This window comes from Mustela erminea, chromosome 4 (assembly GCF_009829155.1).
Source record: "Mustela erminea isolate mMusErm1 chromosome 4, mMusErm1.Pri, whole genome shotgun sequence".
Taxonomy (NCBI): domain Eukaryota; kingdom Metazoa; phylum Chordata; class Mammalia; order Carnivora; family Mustelidae; genus Mustela; species Mustela erminea.
In genome coordinates this window covers 91,471,531-91,495,044 of record NC_045617.1, presented here as the reverse complement: position 1 = coordinate 91,495,044, position 23,514 = coordinate 91,471,531, and the positions used below count along the sequence as shown (strand labels likewise).

Genomic DNA, 23,514 nt, shown 5'->3' with positions numbered 1-23,514 from the left:
CTGGAAATTCATCATGGCTAGTATCTAACTGAGCTAACTCCAGATGAGTCAAATTTTCTTTAGACGTTTCAGATAATCTGTAGCAATGTCTTTGAGTCTCTCTTAAGATTCATAGCCTTTATGTGGTCTGTGGAGACTACATTAATGGAGTTTACATTCTGGAAGGGAAGCCTTTTTATAAAGAGATCTTTACAAAGTAGGGTGATAAGTGGTAAGCTGGCTGAAGTCTTACGATGTCCCCAGAAACAATGGAAAGAGGGTGATTAGGTCTGTGCTGGAGTTCGAGGAGACCTCAGAGAGGCTGTGGCATGTCACTTGCATTTGTTGAAGAATGTGGGACTCTGTCTTTTCTATGTTGTCTGCTTTCTCAGACTGTGACTGTGGCAGTGTTGCAGGATGGTGGTACCATTTTTGCTTGATGTCAAGGAATCTCTTAAGAATATCCTGGTTTGGGTTTAAATAACAAATCTAAAACATTTTCTCTGCTAATCAAATTATCAGTAGACTTTTTTCCCCCCTTCCTTATATAGATTACTTTTTTCATCTTCTAACCAAGAATGGGTCATTCCTAAGCAATACATTATGCTTCTATGGTACTTAAAAGTCCAGGTGCCTATACAACATTATTTCATTTGATCTTCACAGTGACCTGTGAATGTAACAAGATCTGTACTATATCACCTTTTGAGCCCTTTTAAATAACCTTTTTAATTCTTGAGTAGAATATGGGACTGACATCTGAGCCCAGGAAACCTGACTTTTCATTTAGTTTTACATATACATCTTCTAATTTGATAAATACTATATACAACATTGATTGGTTTTCCTATCCAAGCAAAGTTTGAATACAGAATTTGAATAGGGCTACTTTCTCTGACAGACTGAGGGGGAAGTATATACAAATTGTCTCTGTTCATCTTATGATAAAAGCAAAGAACAGATTAGAATCAGGTACAGACCAATCTTAATTATGTATTGGTAATTGCATTGCTTTAATCCCATTTTGCAACTGACTTTGGCTTTCAAATGTATCTGGAACTACTGGGTAGAGTACTGGAATAATTAACTCTCTCACCTGCTGATTTGTGTACCATGGGGAACATTGTTGTAAAATAAGTCATTAATACTAAATAATGATCCAACCTCATACTTCATCCACTGACATGATTAATTGGATTGGTTGCTATTTCTACTGGTTTAACCAAGTAGATTTTTTTTTTTTTTGAAAACTGACTCCCTCCTGCACCTCACTTCTTTTAGCTTTTCTTTTTTATTTATTTCTTCTCTCAGTGATACAAGCATTCAATTATGAAGCTGAAAGTAAACTATTCCTAAGGTTAAAAACTAGAACCAGGAAGTAAAAGCCAAAAGCACCTTTGGAGCTCATTTGGGGTCTACCTTTCTTTTGTTCCCATTTGAAGAAACTGAGGACCAGAAAGAGCCACTCTTCTGTTTAAAACTATAGCTTTAAGAATGTATGCACCTTAAGGCATGCATTATATTTCATGTTAGGGTGATTCAACATGAGAAGTTATTACAGAAGCCATTAGCTCTCTAACTGAAGAACTCTATAACCTTTAACCTCAGATAAGAGTTTTTTTTTTAAAACTTGCTAAGAGAGGGATTTTAGTGATATATACACTCTATATACATAGAAATACATATGTATGTGTGTATGTATACACATACATGTATGTGCACATATGTATATACATGGTATATATGTATTGTGTGTATATATGTATATGTCCAAACAAATTTTTTATATCCTAAATTTGTTTATGTTAAAATAAGTCGTTAGTGCTAATCAGTAGTCCAATAATGGCCTTTAATCTTTGTGAATACTGGAAATGATAACTGGAAAAAATAACCTTTTTTATGATGATCCTGAAATTTAAATTTTCATTTCTGAATAAATGTAGGTAGCAATTTTTCAGGGCTTACTGTATGCTGCATGACAATGCCTCATGTAAACATCAAACCAGAGGCATTTTTAAAATTTCATGAAAGGGAAAACAATCTGTGGTTTTGGAAACGTTTTTGAAGTTAATGATTTTTTAAAGCTTCTCGATTAAACTGTTTGTGAAATCAGTGGTCCACATGGAGAAAACTGCTGAGTTAGACAATAAAAGGAGGTAATCATCTAAATGGTCTGGAACACTCTTCACGATCACAGTACTGACAGGAAGCCACACCTTAACTGCGTTTCATAGCAGACTGTTGCCCCCCATGCATTGAACAGGTTCTAAGACCCAGCATCAGAAGCTAGAACTCTAAAATTCTAAAGTTGGCACTTTTTCCTTGTATTTTCTCAACAAAAGGACCAAATTATAAAATTGCTTTTGGGGTAAAACAGGGGTAATAAAATTAGAAATCCATTTCTTTTTCATTCCATGTGATTATTCTTTAGGATTACCTTATTCTTTCCATTTGGTGATTTTTTCCAATCATTACATTGGTCTGTGTGTGGTCTTGTAGTTCAGTGCTTTTAATAACCCGATCTAATCATGAAGATTTAGTACAAGACCTTTGTTTATTCCTAAACATTCTGGGGCAAAATGAAATCAGGTTATCATGTGAAAAATTAAGCAGGGTTTCAAAGAAAAGCAGTTAACTCAGTCTTTTACCTGTTAGATTTTTGTCCTTTGAAGAAATAACTAATGGCCACAACGTGTTGAGTGGACACCTTTATGGAAGTCTGGGAACAGAAGGAAATATGGAGGGAAGCACAAACATTGAAATAAGCAGAGAAAAAAAGAGTCAGTATTAATTGTAGACAAGAAAAGTACACATTTTGTAATCTACCAAAATGTTTACACTTTTAAAGTGTTAAGAAATGCAAATAAGATGTACAACCTTAGATCTTTACACTATATCATTTTAATTATTGTACTGAATTGTAACTGAAAATTGCTATGTAGATGTTGAGCAAAGTCAAGATCTACCATCTTTCTATAGTTTTAATGTATTTTAGTTTACTTTTTAAATTTTTATATTTAATTTAAATTCAAGTTAGTTAGCATATAGTATATTATTAGTTTCAGGGGTAGAATTTGGTGATTTATCAGTTGCATGTTAATACCTAGCTCTCATTCCATCAAGTGCCCTCCTTGATGCCCATCACCCAGTTATCCCATCTCCCCACCCACCTCCCCTCCAGCCTTCCTCAGTTTGTTCCATATAATTTCGAATCTATTATGGTTTACCTCCTTCTCTGTTTATGTGTACTGGTTGAAGCAGTTACATGGTATTCTAGTTTTAATAATTAAATAGTAAATAATTAAATTTTAAATAGTACTAACTATAGTTAGTTCAGTATAACATTTAAACTATAACCCCATGTGGAATTGAGTCCCACATGGGGCTCTCTGCTCAACAGGAGCCCGCTTCTGCCTCTCCCTGCCACTCTCCCTGCTTGTACTCTGTCCTTCTCTGTCAAATAAGTAAATAAATAAAATCTTTAAAAATAAACAGATAATAAACTATAATCCAGTTTAGTGTGGTAGTTAAGGTATAATCCAGAATAGTGTACTATTTAAACTATAACGTAGTTTATTTTTTTTTAAATTTAATTTGTGTGTGTGTGTGTGTGTGTGTGTGTGTGTGTATATGTGTTCCAAAATTCATTGCTTATGCAGCATACCCAGTGCTCCATGCAATACTTACCCTCCATAATACCCACCACCAGGCTCATCCATCCCCCAATGCCCCTCCTCTCCAAAACCCTCAGTTTGTTTCTCAGAGTCCATTGCCTCTCATGGTTTGTCTCCCTCCAATTTCCCCCAACTCACTTCTCCTCTCCCTCTCCCAGTGTCCTCCGTGTTATGACCTAGTTTATTACTTTAATTTCAACTTTAAAATTTTTCCAACATACACTTTTGTGTACTTGCAAACCTTGATGTGTTTAGACTTAAAAGTTGCTTATCAATAACTTCTATGTAAAATAGTTTAAAAGAAAACTTACAAATGGTTGTTTTTCTCCTAATTTCATATTTTAAATAAGAGTAACCAAAGAACTAGTTCCTTGTCAAGTTTGCTGTTCTTGTACAATAAATGCAGCCATTGTTTAATGGACATTTTTAAAACTTTGCAGGCTTATATTGATTGTGACTTGGTAATTCTTTAAAATATGTATATAAATAAAACTGAATTTTTTGAGTTATGAGATACTGATAATTATAACTTCATCATATTTTTTTTTTAATTTTCCTTAATGGCCTTTGACTTACTATTCTAAAAAGAAAAGTTAAAATGAAACTCTAAGAAGTTAGGCACAACTTTTATCAATTTATATACTTGTTTATATTTCGGATGTCTAAGACAGTGGAAGACGATTCACTAACAAAGAATAAGGAGATCATATGATAGGAAAATACAAAGTCATATATCTTACATTTATAGTATCCTGAATGTTAGCTATATTTAGTTACAAATCCATTTCCTTTCAAACACTTGCTTAGTCCTCAGTCCTTAAGCTATGTCTGCATGAAGCAGCTGGCTTGAATGTTTTGATCCAAACAATTTTTATTTTGGCAGTCATTTCATTGCCAGCAATGAAAATGTTTTGAAAGGCAAATAAATGTTTTTGTGGGTAGACTTCTATACAATGTAAGGCTTGATTTAATGATCATAACTTCCTGTATTCTGAATAAGAAATTAATAATCTTGGAGAGAAAGATAAATGGCTTGATGTTAAGCATCTATTATTTAGTACCAGTTTTTTGTACCTGAACATCTCTCAGGTTTTCCATATGAGTTAAAAGAGGTAATATATAGAAGACAAGAAGCACAAGATAGTACATTCAGTAAATGTTAACATTTAAAAAAAGAAGTATCAGTTTCTGCTTAAATATGGGTGATAACATGTGCTTATCTTCAACCATTCTGAAACCACACTAAAGGACAGCAAAATAATTTAAAGAGACATAAACCTACAAAGACAAAATGGGTGAAGATTAAATAACAGATGAAATTTGTCAAAAAAAATTGTGGAAGCTTAAAGGTGGATATAAATGCCAGAAGTTTAAAGATTCTAAGAGAAATGAAACCTTGGAACCTGGAAAAATTAGAGAGGGCACGTATTACATGGAGCACTGGGTGTGGTGCAAAAACAATGAATACTGTTACACTGAAAAGAAATAATAATTTTTAAATCAGGATTGAAAGTACCTCTGAAAAAAGAAATCTTGGGATGGGTGAAAAGCAAGAGGATTTTTTCAAAGTATAAAGATCCCAGTCCCTGTCAAAGTCATATAGGCAGTCAACTATCCTTTATCCACTTGGCAAAAATAACATAGGTTTACACTCTGGAGAGGTTGAATAAAACAAACTCTGGTATTAGAGATCTTAGGCACAAAGACCACAGATGTTCTAAAAAGAACCCAGAAAAACAGAAGGAAAAAAAATTCAGAGTGATGCAAGAAAACTTACCAGACATGAAGGACAAAATATATGAGTTATAGTATCCTTGTGAGTACCAAGAAAATAAATGTAGAGAGACCCTCACCAAGGCACTGCACCATGAAATTTCAGAATTTTAGGTATGAAAAGAAAAACATTAAAAGTTTCTCAGAGGAGGAAAAAAGCCTTAAGAATAGAAACAACAACAATAGCTAACTTCTCAACAATAATATTTTAAGTAGAAGACAGTGGAGCAATGCCTTTAAAATTCTGAAGGAAATGGGGGCACCTGGGTGGCTCAGTGGGTTAAAGCCTCTGTCTTTGGCTCAGGTCATGATCCCAGGGTCCTGGCTTCGAGCCCCGCATCGGGCTCTCTGCTCACCCAGGAGCCTGCTTCCTCCTCTCTCTCTCTGCCTGCCTCTCTGCCTACTTGTGATCTGTCTGTCAAATAAATAAATAAAAATCTTTAAAAAAAAATTCTGAAGGAAACGATTTTTAAGCTCAAATTCCATACCCCATTTGTTAACTGAATGTGAGGCTGGCTTAAATGAATTTTCAGAATACTAGATCTTTAAAATTTTATTTCCCATAAACCCCTTCTCAGCAAACTACCAGATGTATTTTTCAACTATAGCCTTACCACAGGGTGAAGAAGAAAGGTATTGAAGTTTGAGCTCATTCTAGTTTTCCAGTTTTCATTCTGCCTGTTTAAAAAAAAAAAAAAAATCAATATTCTTTAGAGGAACATAACAGAATCCAGAGTCCTTGTAAGGTATCAATCACAGTATCTCGGCTAAAATTCCAGTTTCCTTAAAATATGAAGTAACAGGCAAATATGACTCATACCCCAGAGAAAAGACAAATGAAAACTGACTCCAAAATGACCAGGTGTTGATATTAGCAGATGGGGTTTTTAAGGCAGCTGTTAAATCTATGCTCAAGAAAAGAAAAAAAAAATCTACCAAAATAAGGATGTAAACTAAGATAGAGCAAGAAATGGGATCAAGAAATGAAGAATTGAAAAGGAATAGGTGAAGAGTTGGAGAACTCCAGATGAGATGTCTCTGAAGCAAAATAAAAACAATGAAACTGGGGGTGCCTGGTTGGCTCAGTGGGTTAAGCCTCTGCCTTCGGCTCGGGTCATGGTCTCGGGGTCCTGGGATCGAGTCCCGCATCGGGCTCTCTGCTCAGCAGGGAGCCAGCTTCCCTCTCTCTCTCTCTCTCTCTCTCTCTCTGCCTGCCTCTCTGCCTACTTGTGATCTTTCTCTCTCTGTCAAATAAATAAATAAGAAATCTTTAAAAAAAAAAAAATGAAACTGAAAGAAATCCTTATATGTTTCAAATCTCTCAGAGAGTTTAGGATGAAACAGTTTTAGGCTCACAGAAAAAGAAGCAAAGAAACAAATCAAGGAAATTATTAACTATAAGAAAATTCTTTTTATAAATTGTAAAAAAAAAAATTCATTCATAGCAGCCAAGCTATAATGATGTTTACACAATCTAAAAATATAAACCCTGGATATTAATTTTTAAATTAAATTCTGTAGATCAAGAGGGGAAGAAGGGGATGGTTAAATAAGAGGCAGCTGAGAATACTGTGTCTTCTTTATCTTCAGTGGTAGAATTGACAGTATTTATAGGTGAAAAATAAAGAAAAGAAGCATATTATAAGCGTATTTCAAATATGTAGGTGAATAACAGCAAAACAAGCTAAACAAGTTGAAAGTGGTTGCCTCTTGAAGCAGAACCACTAGAAAGAAGTTTGGTAAGGTAGTCATGTCTGTCATTAAAAACTTAGAGTATAGTTTGACTTTTAATGTTATTTACATTTTAACTTAAATTTTAAAAATGTTTAAGCAAATTGAATATAACACACAGTACAGTACCTGGTGCAAATTAGGTATTCAATAAATGATAACTGTTGTTACTGCTAAGATTATTAATTCCCCTAGTAGTCATTAAAACCATTGGTTACCCACTTCAAATGGAAAAAAATATATTTATAAACTGAAAAATCTAGGGAAATAATTGATATATCTGATCTCACAGTTATGTGAATATGTGAGTAGTAGAGTTAGACCTGGAATCCAGATTTCCGAACTCCTGCTGCTTTCAGTCACAACATGGAGACTCGGAGAGAATTGGTGGCTGAGAAGTACAGTTGTAAGCAGAGCTTCCTTTCATCGTCTGACCTAGAATCTGGCCTGGTAAATAGTGAGTGGTCAACCAATGGATAGAAAGACAGACAAATAAATCTTGGGCCAGGGGACAGCCTAGCTTTTCATAACATGGCTTTCAACAACTCTTGCCTTTTACTATTTATTTATTTACTATGTATCCTCAAAAAGGTAAGATCCAGGGATTTAGTTAAAACCCAAAGGAAAAAGGTACAACAGAAGTGTGGTTAAAATGGAATATTTTCAGGATGTTAATAATTGTGAAACTTGCTATACTTTTAAGACCTTTTGGAACTTTAGAGAAAACTTATCTGCCGAATTTATGTGGGTCCCAGACAGATGCAGAGTTCATTGACTTCATCTAGCCCAATTCATTTATATCAAAGATGAGAAAACTGACAGTTGTCAAGGGGAAATGGGCTGCCAATATTTGACAAACATTTAAAAACTGCCTGTTAGGGAATGGTGGTCCTGGACCTGGAGATTTTATTCAAAGTGTAGTTGGGAAGTGAAAGTATTGAGTAACTGGGTGAGAAAGATAAAGTAGAAACTCACTGACAAGTATAATCAACATATTATAAACTGGGTATATGAGTTTCACACCTAGGTTAGGTAACAAACACTATTGTATGAAGATAATCACAGATTTTTTTTATAAAATTATTTTAAAACCTATATTTTAAAGAGTAAAGTGCTGTATCCCATAAGGAATCAAGAATTTCTCATAATTTGACTATAATTCTGTATTAAGGCTCTCCAGAAAAAACAGAACCAATAAGAGGGGTGTGTGTGTGTGTGTGTGTGGAGGGGGTGTATATGGTTGGATAGATGGATAGTCGGTAGGTAGTAAGGAATTGGATTCCATGATTATGGAGGCTAAGGAGTCCCAAGTTCTGTAGTTAGCAAGCTGGAGACACAGGAGAGGTGAAATATAATTCCAGCCTGAGTTCAGCCTGAAAAACAGGAGATGTTCCATTTTAAGGTAGGCAGAAAGCATTCCATTCCCTTTTATTTGGCACTTATGGGTTACGTTTTTATTTAAGTTCAAGTTAGTTAACATACAGTGTAGTATTACTTTCAGGTGTACAATATAGTGATTCAGCACTTCCATACAACACCCAGTGCTCATCACAACAAGTGCCCTCCTTAATCCCAACTCCTATTTCATCCATCCCCCCACCCACCTCCCCTCTGGTAACCATCAGTTTTCTTCTCTATAGTTAAGAGTCTATTTCCTGGTTTGCTTCTCTCTCTCTCTTTTTTCCCTTTGCTTGTTTGCTTTCTTTAGTAAGTTCAGCATATGAGTGAAATCATGTGCTATTTGTCTTTCTCTGACTGACTCATTTTGCTTAGCGTAATACTCTTTAGCTCTATCCATGCCATTGCACATGGCAAAGTTTCATTCTTATTTATGGCTGAGTAATGTTCCATTCTATGTATGTGCATGTATGTGTATAAGATTTTATATATATATATATATTTATATGATCTTTTTATCCATTCGTCAGTTGAAGGACACCTGGGCTCTTTCCATAATTTGGCTATTGTTGATAATGCTACTGTAAACATCGGGGTGCATGTGTCCCTTTGAATTAGTATTTTGTATCCTTTGGGTAAATACCTAGTAGTGCAGTTAGATCATAGGGTAGTTCTATTTTTAACTTGTTGAAGAACCTCCATATTGTTATCCAGAGTAACCACACCAATTTGCATTCCCACCAACAGTGCAGGAAGATTCCCCTTTCTCCACATCCTGGACAACACCTGTTGTTTCTTGTGTTGCTGATTTTAGCTATTCTGATAGTTGTGAGGTGATAATGTTCTATTCAGTTCTTCAACTGATAGGTTGAGGTCCACCCACATTTGGGAGGGCAGTCTACTTATTTTACCTATTCACATATTAATTTCATCCCAGAAATACCCTCATAATCACACCCAGAATAATGTTCAACCAAATGTCTGAGCACTTCATGGCCCAGTCAAGTTGACACATAAAATTAATCATTACATAGGATGCCTGGGTGGCTCGGTGGGTTAGGTGTCTGCCTTCAACTCAAGTCATGATCCTGGGGTCCTGGGATCAAGTCCCACATCAGGATCCTTGCTCAGTAGGGAGCAAGCTGCTCCTGCTGCTCAAGCTGCTCCCCCTGCTTGCTGCTCTCCCTGCTTGTGTGTTCTCTCTCTCTCTCTTTGTCTAACAAGTGAATAAGTAAAATCTTTTTTAAAAAAATTAATCATTAAAAATGCACAAAAGTATGAAAATATAATTGAAATTATTGGAGTTTAACCGTAGAATGATATGAGGGGAAAAAAAGGAATATAATGAGAATGAAGGTGTAGTGAAAATCTGTGAGTCAGTCAGGCTTTAAAGACCACACTGAAGTTAGATAATCATGACTTCTACAGATCCTGGAAAAAGAATTACGGGCATTATATTTGAGCAAGATCGTTTTAGCACTTAAATCTGATTGCATCACAATTTGGAGACATTGAAATTTTGAAACCAGTATGCAAATAGCCCCACAAGCCTAGATTAGGGTGAATACTAAGTAGAGAGCAAATTCAAGACCATGAACAGAGTAAAACAAAACAACCAGATCAACAGAGGTTAGTGGAAAGGTAGCAGAGGGAGGAAAATAAAATGAGTTTGAATGTTAGTGTCATTAACAGCAATGAGAAATTAAAAAGAGATTTGTGGGATCAAAGATGAGGCATTTAAGATGACATGTAAATTTTTTTTTAAGATTTTATTTATTTATTTGACAGACAGAAATCACAAGTAGGCAGAGAGAGAGAGGAAGATAAGCAGGCTTCCCGCTGAGCAGAGAGCCCGATGCGGGGCTCGATCCCAGGACCCTGGGATCATGACCTGAGCCAAAGGCAGAGGCTTAAACCCACTGAGCTATCCAGGCGCCCCGACATGTAAATTTTTAAGGACTTTTTATGCCTAACTTCCAAATAAAGTGTCATAAAATATTTTAAAATGCAAACATGATGAGTTATGCAAAGGAAACTTTTGTCTTTTAAAGACTTTTATTTATTCATTTGACAAACAGAGATCACAAGTAGGCAGAGAGGCAGGCAGAGAGAGAGGAAGGGAAGCAGGCTCCCTGCTGAGCAGAGAGCCCTATGCAGGGCTCGATCCCAGGACCCTGGGATCATGACCTGAGCCAAAGGCAGAGGCTTTAACCCACTGAGCCACCCAGGTGCCCCACTTTTGTCTTTTAAACAATTGTTATAAATTATATTATTTTTTGTTTACTTTGAAGAACAGTTGTTATAAATTATTTTTTGTTTACTTTGAAGAACAAATAATATTTATCAGAAAAAACATTCTGTACATGAGTTGGTGTTGTGGTAAAATAATAATGTCTTGTAGCACAATATTTTACTAAGTTGCTAATAAATAACTCAAGGTTACATTACCATACCTTTATCCGTATAGTTAAGAAAATGAAGTTTGCACATTGAGATACCACCTTACATCAGTTAGAATGGCCAAAATTAGCAAGACAGGAAACAACGTGTGTTGGAGAGGGTGTGGAGAAAGGGGAACCCTCTTACACTGTTGGTGGGAATGTAAGTTGGTGCAGCCACTTTGCAGAACAGTGTGGAAATTCCTCAAGAAATTAAAAATTAAGCTTCCCTATGACCCTGCAATTGCGCTACTGGGTATTTACCCCAAAGATACAGATGTAGTAAAAAGAAGGGCCATCTGTACCCCAATGTTTATGGCAGCAATGGCCACGGTCGCCAAACTGTGGAAAGAACCAAGATGTCCTTCAGTGGACGAATGGATAAGGAAGATGTGGTCCATATACACTATGGAGTATTATGCCTCCATCAGAAAGGATGAATACCCAACTTTTGTAGCAACATGGACAGGACTGGAAGAGATTATGCTGAGTGAAATAAGTCAAGCAGAGAGAGTCAATTATCATATGGTTTCACTTATTTGTGGAGCATAACAAATAAGATGGAGGACATGGGGAGATGCAGAGGAGAAGGGAGTTGAGGGAAATTGGAAGGGGAGGTGAACCATGAGAAACTATGGACTCTGAAAAACAACCTGAGGGTTTTGAAGGGGCGGGGGGTGGGAGGTTGGGGGAGCCAGGTGGTGGATATTATGGAGGGCACACATTGCATGGAGCACTGGGTGTGGTGCAAAAACAATGAATACTGTTACGCTGAAAAGAAATTTAAAAAAAAAATGAAGCTTGTATTCTCATTCTACTAGTGATTTGTCTTAAAATATTTTTGTGCCCCATTATTTCTTGCATATTTTATATCACAATTCAATGTATATTATTTTCATTATAAATAAAAAATTGTGAAGTATGCCATTATTTCATGTTATTCTACTTACTACCAGAAATATTTAACATACAACAGTGAGTAATGAAGTAAGTACAACTTCCATTTAGTTTCAAAGATTGAGAAGTTGAGGGATTGCATAAAATATAGAATGATTTTTTTTAACACTGAAGTTATTAGGAATATTTTATGATTTTGGTTTCCTGACTCGAGAATTGCTTTCACATGAAAGACACCAAATCTGAGCTCAGCTTTCTGTGGAACTGGACTGACAAGCTGCTAATCTGTTTTTTAAGCTTTTTAAGCTTTATATTGTTAAAGAGGAGTTTCTTTATTTTCGGGTAGACATGGACAAAAATTTCTAGAAGGAAGCCAGTGCAGAATACACACGTTTACAGTGTGATCACTGCAATTAGCTGATAAAATTGCTCGCCTCACTCTGTAGAGAAGAGGTCAGAGTTCGGGAGGGCTAATTTTAGAGCACGAGGCACATTGAGGGAGGTAGCCTTGTTGAAGTAACACAGTGATCGCATTCAGTCCTAAGGAATCACTTCTTGAAAGTCCAGGGCATATTAGGAGAATTCCAGCAGTGCCAGTGCTAGTAAGGGCACGAAGTTAGGTGAAGGAAATTAGTGCATCAGATAGATGAAAACTAAAGTTAGATTTTCCTGAAAATTATGACCACATACCAGGACATAAGTTCCAGATCCCTGCAGTCATCGTTTACTGGTTTTCAAAGGTGTTTTAAATGTCTAACTCTCCTATGTCTTTATTTTCTATTTTCTGTTTTTTTCCTGGTCAATGTGTTTGTAAACTGACATTTTGAAGATGATTATAAATACAGATGATTTATGGATATGTAGTATTTGTAAACGATTAGTTGGGAAAACTCTTCTGGGATATATACTTCTGATCCTTTCTTAACATAGTGAAATTACTTCTGTCTGTATAGTACTTGACAGTTGTCAAATCCTCACCATCCCTCATGAAAGAAAATACAAACTTACTTGACAAGGCTGCCTCCTGGTTCCCTGTATACATCCACACATTTAAGTGGATACTGGGCCCATGTTCTTCTCCACACTGATTGTGTGTATTTTATACTGTGATAGAAATGTTTTTATTTGAAAAAAAAAATATTTCCCCGACACTATTCCAGTTTTTAGAAAAATATGTTCACATTTTTCCTGCTGAAAACTTTTAGTTTCTGAGTAGATACATCATCTTTTTAAAACCTTTCCCCCAAGATTTCTTTTTAAATGGCTCACAGTTAAATTTAAATTTCTATATTTAGGTAGAATTATGTTTATATACCAACCACCAGTATCCAGGAAATTCAGTGGTAAGGCTGACACATAGGGAGTTTATAGTCTATTTTGTAGTCTGTGTATTTAGACAAGGTTTGAAGCTTACTTAGCAAAATCGCTTAAACATTTGAGCAGAATTTCTTTAGAACAAATGCACTATTTGATTCCTTATAATTGTTAAGATAACAGTATGTCACTTTTTAAAGATTAGTTTTCAGGAATATGTTAGATTTATTCCTTTCAAAGAAGAATGCATTTAGGAACCTTTATATGTAAATATTACCTTTATATGTAAATATTTTTATAATATTGGACAGAGATGGTGTGGTGCAATCACCACGGTTTGATCAAATTTGGAAGAAGTTACAGGCACATATTTGTAGTGTTTTCTCCAGCATCTTTATTTTTTTCATCTGGACGTATTTTATGTTCCTTCCAACTAATCAAAATAAGAAACCGATTTTGCCTTTGCCAAAAAAATAGAACTATCATTTTTCACATTCTTTTATTTTCCAGGTCATTTTCAAGTAAGATTGTGTTTCTAGGACTTCTGAATTCCAGAAAAATCTCAACTTTGTAGATATAAGGGCCCAGATGAACATTGCAGGGGGAATCTAACTTTTCATGCAGTATGTTTTGTGTTGTGCATTCCAGATACAGTTAACTTTTTGTGTGCATGTGATTAGTGTGGAAAGAAATTAATGCAGTCCAGTATTATGATTTATGGACTGAATCCTTTGCCCACTGAAGACTTGCCAAAACTAAAACTATTTTTTTTCCTTTGGATATTAGAAACAGCTACTGTTTTTGTTGATCTTTTAAAGTTCTGAATGGGCCTATTTCAAATCATACCAGCATGGGAGCTCAGATTAATAATATACTTATTCAACTAGTGATACTGAGTGAAACCATTGCTCACATGGATATGAGGATAAAATTTCATAAGATTATTTTCAGGTGCATTAATGCATTTCTGGAAGCTGCACATGATTTTTCCTTTGCATGAAAGAAATCAAGGATTTCTGTTTATTGTATCAGTTACAGGTGGGCTTATTTAATTGCTCTTTTTTTTTTTAACTTTCAAACATAAGACATTTCACTTTTTAAAGCAGTAATGTGATTGCCAGATTATTCCCAAAGGTTTTTAACGCTTAGTATATTTATCTCTCTTGAGACATCATGACTGTAGTATATTTAATTTAAATTATGGAGGAAAAAAAATTCTAAATTCTCTTTGCTGTTAGTTACAGCAAGCTGCTGAAGTTTCTCAGCTCCGGGGAGCAAGGGTAATCTCTGCCGAAGACCTTCTGTTTTTGATGCGCAAGGATAAGGTAATATACAGCATTTTCATTGTATTAACATGCCATGTTTGGTATTCAGTTATGCTTATTTAAGGAACTGTATCCTTGTTATATGGCTTTCAAATTGGAATGCAACTATTAAACTGATGTTTTATTCTTCATAGTTTGCATAGAATGATTTGCTCTAAGAGAATAGATGCTTGTTCAAACAGCACCAGAGCACTGACCTAGAATTATGCTACCAACTAATTCTCACTTACCATTCTGTATCTCTTTCAACATTTTCATAGCTACATAATATTCACTGAGTATCAATCGTATGCTTTGTTCAGATAAGTGAGATAGAACTGAATGGCATATTTATTTTTCTTCTAATTCTACACAAGATTACAGGCTTTCCCAGGGTTTGTTTCAAGGTTTATTCTGTGACATACCATTTATAGGAAGAGTCAATAGAGATGAGTCTTTCAGTGGCATCAATATAATAATGTTCAGAGTTTTTATGGTAAAGTTTTACCTTTCTTACTCTTTGAACTCTGGTAATTAAAATATTTAGGGTGGTATTTACCTGTCTAATTTTGTCCTATCTCCCATGAGTAGCTAGTTGAAAATAGGAAAATTTTTTGAACTCTATGCTCATGATGTCTGCGTTTTCTGTAGTACATTGTACTTTAATAAAATAATTTCCTATAAATCTGAACAAATATATTTTATAATGTTTTACATGTTTTTAGTAGTGTCATCTAAATGTTACATGTACAAAAACTAGCAGAGTTATGGTAGCTATTGTCCCCAATGAGCAGGGCTTGGTTTCTGATGGTCCATTTTTCTCTTCTTGATTGTTTTTCCCTGGCCTCTTCATTATACATACCCATTCCTCTTCTACCAATTTAGTATGCTTGTGGCTGGTTTTTTGGTTTTTTGTTTTGTTTTGTTTTGGGGGGGGGGGTTGGGTGTTTTTTCAATCAGAAGACATCTCATCCACCTTTTGGATAGCCTTGTTAACATCCTTTCCAATATCCAATTCCTTTATATTTGTGAAATATTTTAATTCTAATTGATTGAAGGTCAACTTAAACTTAGATATAGTATTTTCTCTTCTTTAGACAGTAAGATTCAGAGACCTACAAACCACACCATGACCAATCTAATATTAAATTGTATAAATTCTTACTTCATTAACTCTTTGTATGAGGAATATAAAGGAAGAGAAGAGAAATGTCTTCACTATTGAGAAGCTATAATCTGGTTTAGGAAACCTGTCTGATTTAGTTGAAGAAGCAGAATTTCAAAGTTGTGTCATTAGTCGAGAGGCTGAAGGATTTGTTGAAGTAGAGGTGTCTGAGACTCATGCAGTTGTATGTAGAATGGACCAAATGCAAAGGAACTAGCCAAGATGCTGATTCAGTAATCAATGCAAAATATGATGGGCACTGGAAGTGGATAGGAAGGTGGATTTCAGAGAGATAGTAAGGAGTACAAATATGCAGGATTTGGTGACTTCATTATACTTGGAGGGACCAAGCAGTAATAGGCACAGGGCAGCAGTGGTGCTGTGAGGAGGGAACTAGCACTGATAGAAAATGAGGACCTGGAGCCAAGGTCCTTCATGAAGGCCCCTAGAGAACAGCGGAGTTTGTATTAGTACTTTACAGAGTATGTCCAGTCTTTCATGACAGAGTTAAAGAGGCTAGCACAAAAAATAGTCCACATTGACACTTTCTCCTGCCTTTTGGGAAAGTCTGCATTTAAAATCATAGTGAAACTATGGGAATATACACTAACTGACAGGGCCCCTCTACTGTCCAGTAGGACTCTTAACCAGAATCCTTTCATCAGCTGAGAACATAGATGTAATATGAGAGCTGCCAGAGTTCTCCTTTTCTCTTGAAAATAATAATTGTATTTGTATGCCGACATCTTCTAAACAAAATTAAAGTAGTTTATAGAGATGTAATATAAGACAAAATAAAATCTGAAGTATTGAATGCAATCAGAGCAAAGAAAAAAAAGAAGGGTAGCAGAAGAACTGTTTACAGGTGTGTTGTTTTTCTCTTCCTAATTCTAGTTTATATTCATGCAGTATTTATTGACTGTCTGCTGTCTCACTCTCAGCATCTTCACTCTTTCTTTCATTTATTCATCCCAGTGGTACTATATGGTAGGCACTTTACTTAAAATCGTAAATAAAGAAACTGAATTCCAATACTAATGTTCTATCTCTGGCCCGGCTAAGCTCTAGTTGTAAAGCTATTTTTAACCTGTTTGCCTGTATATAAAAAGGAGATGATTTTATTTGTCTGTATTTCAGGGTTGATCAAATAAGGTGCTTATAAAAGAGCTTTGTAAAATGTACTATGTTTCAGCCGTAATTAGGAATATCAAACCTGAAGGTCAGGAACCAAGTTATAATACATCCCAAGTGTAAGCGCACAACAAATTACAGAGTATTATCAGTTACCTTTAAAGTTAAGCAGTATTAAGGTCTTCTAATAAACCTAAGGAAAACTAAAGAAAAAAATAAAATAAATAAATAAAAACAAATAAAAAAATGTCAAAAAAAAAAAAAACCCTAAAGAAAACCATCAGGACCCATCTATCATTCATCAGCTTTGAGTCCCATTGAAACATATTTCTCAGATTATAGAATGTTTTTCAGAAATATAAAACATAAACCAACACTTCTAAAAAAAATTAAAACATTTCCAGAGATTAAAAAACAATAAAAAGGAAAGTTGCTTGGCTTTTTTAAAGCAGTTGTTATAAAATCCTTGTCTAGATGTTTATAAATTACTATAGTTATTTTAGTTTGGAGAGTGTGATATCACAGTCTTCAGGAAGAATTTAAACTTTTTGTAAGACAAAAAAAAAGCAATCATTGTAATTCTGGAACATTTGGATACTTACAAATGAAAAGTGCCTTCAAAAATGTTTTTTAGCTTTTATGTTTAATATGGTGACATCTTTTATTCCATAGTTTTATGGTAAGAATTGCTGTATTTTTCCCAGTGATCCTAGAATATAAGTTTATTAAATTTAATTATCATAGTATTCTGCAAACAGTAAAGTGAATGTAATGTATACGATTTCTTATTTCATATTTTCAACAGAAAAAGCTTAGAAGACTGCTAAAGTACATGTTTTTCCGAGACTACAAATCCAAGATTGTCAAGGGTATAGATGAGGATGACCTTCTGGAAGGTAACCCAAAAACACTGAGAGCAATGTGACATGCGTGATGGATGACACACTGATAAATTGTTAGTGTGGACTTTTCCATCACCGTGAAATATATGTGCTTTTGTTAAATAATGTAGCTTAGAAATTATCCAAGTAGCTATTTAGTTGGCAGCTAAATCTTGTGATTTTCTATTTACATGGCTTCATAGTAATCTGCTATGTCAGTTCTTTTAATCATATGGCCTGTTTTTTATCAGAATGTCATGAAACTGAGAAAATCATGTTGATTCAAAACATAATTGATCTTAGCAAGCAAAGTTTTTCTGTTGTGGGTATAGGAAGCCAGAACTGTTATCATAGATCTCTGAAATTCACATATGGGTTTTTCTTAATTTATTATAGAAAGTATCTGATATGCAGTATGATGTAAAGTCACCTCATTTTGGTGTGTTATTACTGTGCTATTTGAAATCTTACCAACAGCCCAACACGGGGTAAAAAATTTTCCTTATCTGATTTTCCAACTCAATTCCATTTCAGAATATTTAGAAAAAGATATTAATGTTGTAGAATCAAGCAGTGCTAAGCTGAAAACAGAAATGTACTAAACGATACTTACTGAGTCAAAATAAATACATGCTATAAAATAACTCATGTATTTGTGTTGAATGTAGTCACTACATAGTGGTTATCCCATTGCTAATAAATACATTGATAAATAAACAAACTCTTTTGGATTGAGAACTTCAGAAAACTGCTCAAAACCCACTGAAGAGTTAATAAATCTTGGAAGTAAATTTAGATTTACATAACTTCAATAAATAAGTAAGTGTAATTACCATGCAAAACACAAACAAATTCATATCAAATGTTTAATCAGTGTTGCCTATTTAATATTCCTGCAATTCTCAGAGAATTTAATTTCTGATAAGTAGTTCTCCAGTTGAATTTACATGCTTCCTTTTTTGAAGAGCATAAAGAATACAGACTTGAATTCCTGTCTTTCCTAGTTCTCTGCTTTCTCTCTATGTGAACTTGAGTATCATTTTTCTCGTAAGTCAAAAATTATACCACTCACCATAGTGGAGTTCTTATGAGAGTTTAACATAATGTATGAAAATCACCTGATACATCCCTGAGATTGAATAAATGATAGCTTTTAATACCAAACTCAGAACATAAGAAGCTCAGAGTGGTGAGACTAGTATTCAGTTGTACTAGCAATGTCATATGTGTCTGATGCCCTCTCCTCCTTATTTATTTCAGATCTCATCTCTTTAATTTCATTTAAATTTTCTAGTTTTTTGTATCACATAAAGTTTTAAAATAGTTGATATAACTTAATAAGATAAAGTACTCCAGTAAAATGTATCTAATACTGAGGTAGGACTTTGAGAATGGCCATATGAGGATAGATTTTTTTCCCAGTAAAACACATTTTACTGGTGAAAGCTTTAAAAAGTAATGGCATGAAGTCTCTATAAGTTGTCGTTAAGGGTATACAGCAAATGAAGAAGTACATATTTAAGGAAATCCAAATCTCATTAAGAACAGTGAGAGTCTGTTTTATTTGAGCCATGACCTGCTCCCATTACCCCTCCTCTTTCCTCCTGGAACCTCAGCTCAGAATGGTGGAAGCATTACTCTGAGCAAGTGTTTCCAAGAACACTGGACACATGATTCTTTCAGCTACCAGTCTAGGACAAGAGTTTCCCCCCAGGAGGTTGGCATCTCTCATCTCCTCTGGCTCCATGTTGCAGAAGCTTTATTCCATGCAGGCACAGTTAAAAGGACCAGAGTTTCCACCCATTCTCTCTTCATAGGAAAGCTCTAACCCAGACATGACAGGCTAAGAATACTGGGTCCTGATTGCCCCAACCTAGCTTGAAGTAAAGCTCCACACCAGAAGGGAGAAGCCCAGAAGACAGTGGACTGCCATCCCTTCCTAGCTCTCCACATATAGATCTAGGAATCTTTTTAGTAAAATCCAGTACAGTGATACAGAGGTTCAGCCCCGAGGGAGAGATAGGCTTTGATAAGAGAGAGCTTGGCAGCTTTCTCTATGAGGACTGACATTTTAGAACAGAGCATGTGGAATTTCATACCTAAGGGTGCTATAAAAATACTATGGAAATCCTGATTGTGAGTAATTAAGGGGAAGCTGGAAGCTACATGATACTAGGACAACAAATAAAACAGGATGTCAGCTAAAGGTTTGACAGAGGAAACAAATGGAAGAGACAGCTAAGAAGAATCTTTCTGGGGTCAGAGCAAAATGTAAAGGCTGGTAATATCTGGACTCTGCAAAGGGGCCTGACATCATTCAGACCAATCTGTGGAACATGCCCAAGAGTATTATCAAAAACAATAGAGCAATCATCCAGAAGTCAGTGGAAGCTAACAGCTGTGTGTGATACCCCATGTGGAATCAAACCAGCCAGAAACTTAATGGAGAGATCAGGAAAAATGACAGTCAAAGAGAAACTGACTAACACTACGGTATCCCTGGTGACTGAGGAGACCAATTGCATGCTCACATTTGTGCTCTCTGGGAAACAACTTCAGAGGCCATGTGCTATGAGGCAAAAAGATTTTATTGAACCAGTCTATCCAAATCACTAATCAAATAAACAACCAAACAAGCAAATAATGACAACAGGCCCCAGGAAGAAAAGGGAATTACTATTTAGAGTTACTACAAAATAAAATACCCATTTTCACCAATGATAACCACCAAATACTAGACAAGCAAAAAAAAAAAACAAAAAAATGTGTGAGCCATTAAAAATGAACAAAAAGCAGACAACACAAACTGCCTTTGAGGGGGCCAAGATGTTGGACTTACAACACAAAAACTTCACAGTAGCAGTCATAAATGCGTTCAAAGAATAAAGGAAACCATTTTTAAGGAACAAAAGGAAGGTATGATTATAATGTCTCACAAAATAGAAAATATCAATTAAGAGATATTAAGGATTAAGAGAAATTAAGAAATTGTTCTGATGAACACTGTGTATTGTGTGGAAGTGTTGAATCACTATATTGTATACCTGACACTAATATTATACTGAATGTTAACTAACAAAATTTTAATAAATAATAAAATAAAACTTTAAAAAAGTTTAATAACTTTTACAAACTTTAAAAAAGAATAAAATATAGAGACCAATCATAAAAAAGAAACAATTGAGAATTCTGGGGTTGGAATGCACAATGACTAAAATGAAAAATTCAGTGAAGAGTCTCAGTAGTACCTTTGAAGTGAGAAGAAAGAATCTGATCTTGAAGACAGATTGTTAAAGATTATGCCATCTGAAAAACAAAAAAACAGAATGAAGATAAATTAACAGAGAAATCTGAGGCATCATTATATAAGCCAACATATACATACTGGGACTACCAGAAGGAAAGAAAATGATACAGAGGAGCAGAAAAAAATCTTCAAAGAGATAATGATTGAAACTTCTCTACTTTGATCAAAATCATTATATCCAAGCAGGTCAGCCAGCTCCAATTAGGATAATCACATAGAGATCCACATTCACACATATTCTTCTAAAAATGTAAGAAGACTAAGACAAAGAGAAAATCACAAAAGCCGCAAGAGAAATGCACCTCTTCACATCCAGTCAAGCTCCAGCAATATTAACAGCTGATTTCTCATTAACAATATAGATTTAAAAAACAATATATATTTATGTATATATATATATATATATATATATATATATATATATATATGTCAGAATAGCCATAGAATGACATATTCAAATTGCTTAAAAACAAAAACAAACAAATAAAAAAAAAACTGTTAACCAAGAAACATATCCAGCAAAACTATCTTTTAAAAGTAAAGACAAAATGAAATATATTCCCACATAAATAAGAACTGGGTGAATTTCTTGGTAGCAAATCCATATTAAAAAATATGAAAGTGGGGCACCTGAGTGGCTCAGTTGTTAAGCATCTGCTTTCATCTCAGGTCATGGTCCCAGAGTCCTGGGACCAAGCCCCACACTGGGCTCCTAGCTCAGCAGGAAGCCTGCTTCTCCTTCTCCCACTCCCCCAATTTGTGTTCCCTCTCTTGCTGTGCCTCTCTCTGTCAATAAATAAAATGAAATCTTACACACACAAAAAAAATAGGAAAGTTAGTTCTTATGGCTCAAGTAACTGGCACCAGACAATACTTTCATTCCATACACATACACACACATACATACAGACACACAAACAAAAGTACCTGTAAAGGTAATTATGTAAGTAAAATAGACAATATAATTGCATCTTTTTCCCTTTCTTAACTGATTTAAAAAACCATGTATGAAACAATATAATAATTATAATGTTAAGTCTATAACAGGTAGATATACACATGTAGATACATGTAGTTATATATTACAGTATATTTGACAGTAACAACATAAGTTAGGTGGGTGGTAACAAAGCTGTGTTGGAGGAAGGAGTGGCACAAGATGGCTTCTCCAATTACAGAAAGAAATGAAAAGAAACAAATGGTAAATACAATAGTTAATATAACCAATTCTATAAATACCTGCTTTTTATCCTTTGAAAACACAAACTACTGAAACTGAATCAAGAAGAAATAGAAAATGTGTGTACACCTATGGCAAGTAAATTCTTTGAATTAATAATATTAAGACTTCCCCAAAGAAAAACCCAGGGCTAAATGACCTCATGATGGATTCTACTACATGTTTAAAGCACAATTAACACCAATCTTTTCCAGCTCATTTTACAAGGCCAGTATTATGCTGATATGAAAACCAGACAAAGACAAAAAGAAAACTAAAGACTAATACATTGCTTCTCTGTATTCCTGATGCTGTACTTTCCATCTCTGTGACTTACTTGTTTTGTAACTGGAAGTTTCTCTTATGCTCCTTTATGTATTTCACCAGTTTCCTCACCTCCCCTTTGGCAACCATCTGTTCGTTCTCTGAATTTAAGAGTCTGTTTTTTCATTTGTCCTTTTTTTTTCTTTGGTTGTTTCTTAAATTCTACATATGAGTGAAATCATGAGATACGTGCCTTTCTCTTTCTGAAGTACTTCAGTTAGCATTATATACTCTGGGTCCATACATTTTGTTGCAAATGGCAAGATCTTGTTTTGTGTGTGTGTGTGTGGCTAAGTAATATTCCATTGTGTTTGTGTATGTGTGTGTGTGTGTGTGTCCATCTTCTTTATCCATTCATCTATTGACGGACACTTTGGTTGTTTCCATAATTTGGTTATTATAAATAATGCTGTAAAAAAACATCTAGTTGCATTTATCATTTTGAATTAGTGTTTTTATTTTCTTTGGGTAAATACCCAGTGGTGGAATTACTGGATCATATGATAATTCTACTTTCAATTTTTTGAGAAACCTCCATACCTTCTTCCATACTGGCTGCACCAGTTTCCATTCCTACCAACAATGCACAAGGGTTTTTTTTTGTTTTTGTTTTTTTTTCTTTTTTTCTCCACATCTCACCAGTCTCACCAACACTTGTTACTTCTCGCCTTTTTTTAATCTGGCCATTCTCACAGGAGTAAGGTGGTATCTCAATGTGGTTTTGTTTTGCATTTTCCTGATTTTTGATGTTGAGCATCATTTCACATGTCTATTGGCCATCTGTATATCTTCTTTAAAAAATATCTATTCGAGTCCTCTGGCTATTTTTGATCAGATTATTTGGGGGTTTTTGTTATTGAATTATGTAAGTTCTTCGTATATTTTAGATATTAAGCTCTTAGCAGATATATAATTTACAAATATCTTTTGCCATTCAGGAGGATGCTATAACATCTTCTTTAATATAGATGTGAAAATC

The 23,514-nt window shown here is 34.8% G+C and overlaps 1 protein-coding gene across 3 annotated transcripts in view; it reads left to right on the top strand.

Annotated features, from left to right (window-relative positions):
- Window positions 1–23,514, top strand: part of SUPT3H (SPT3 homolog, SAGA and STAGA complex component) — a 560,098-nt gene that overhangs the window by 355,746 nt on the left and 180,838 nt on the right. For all 3 annotated transcript variants that reach the window (XM_032340149.1, XM_032340151.1, XM_032340148.1), the window contains exons 4-5: window positions 14,443–14,529; window positions 17,610–17,700. In XM_032340149.1, the coding sequence (XP_032196040.1) occupies window positions 14,443–14,529; window positions 17,610–17,700 (178 nt within the window). The remainder of the gene's footprint in view (window positions 1–14,442; window positions 14,530–17,609; window positions 17,701–23,514) is intronic.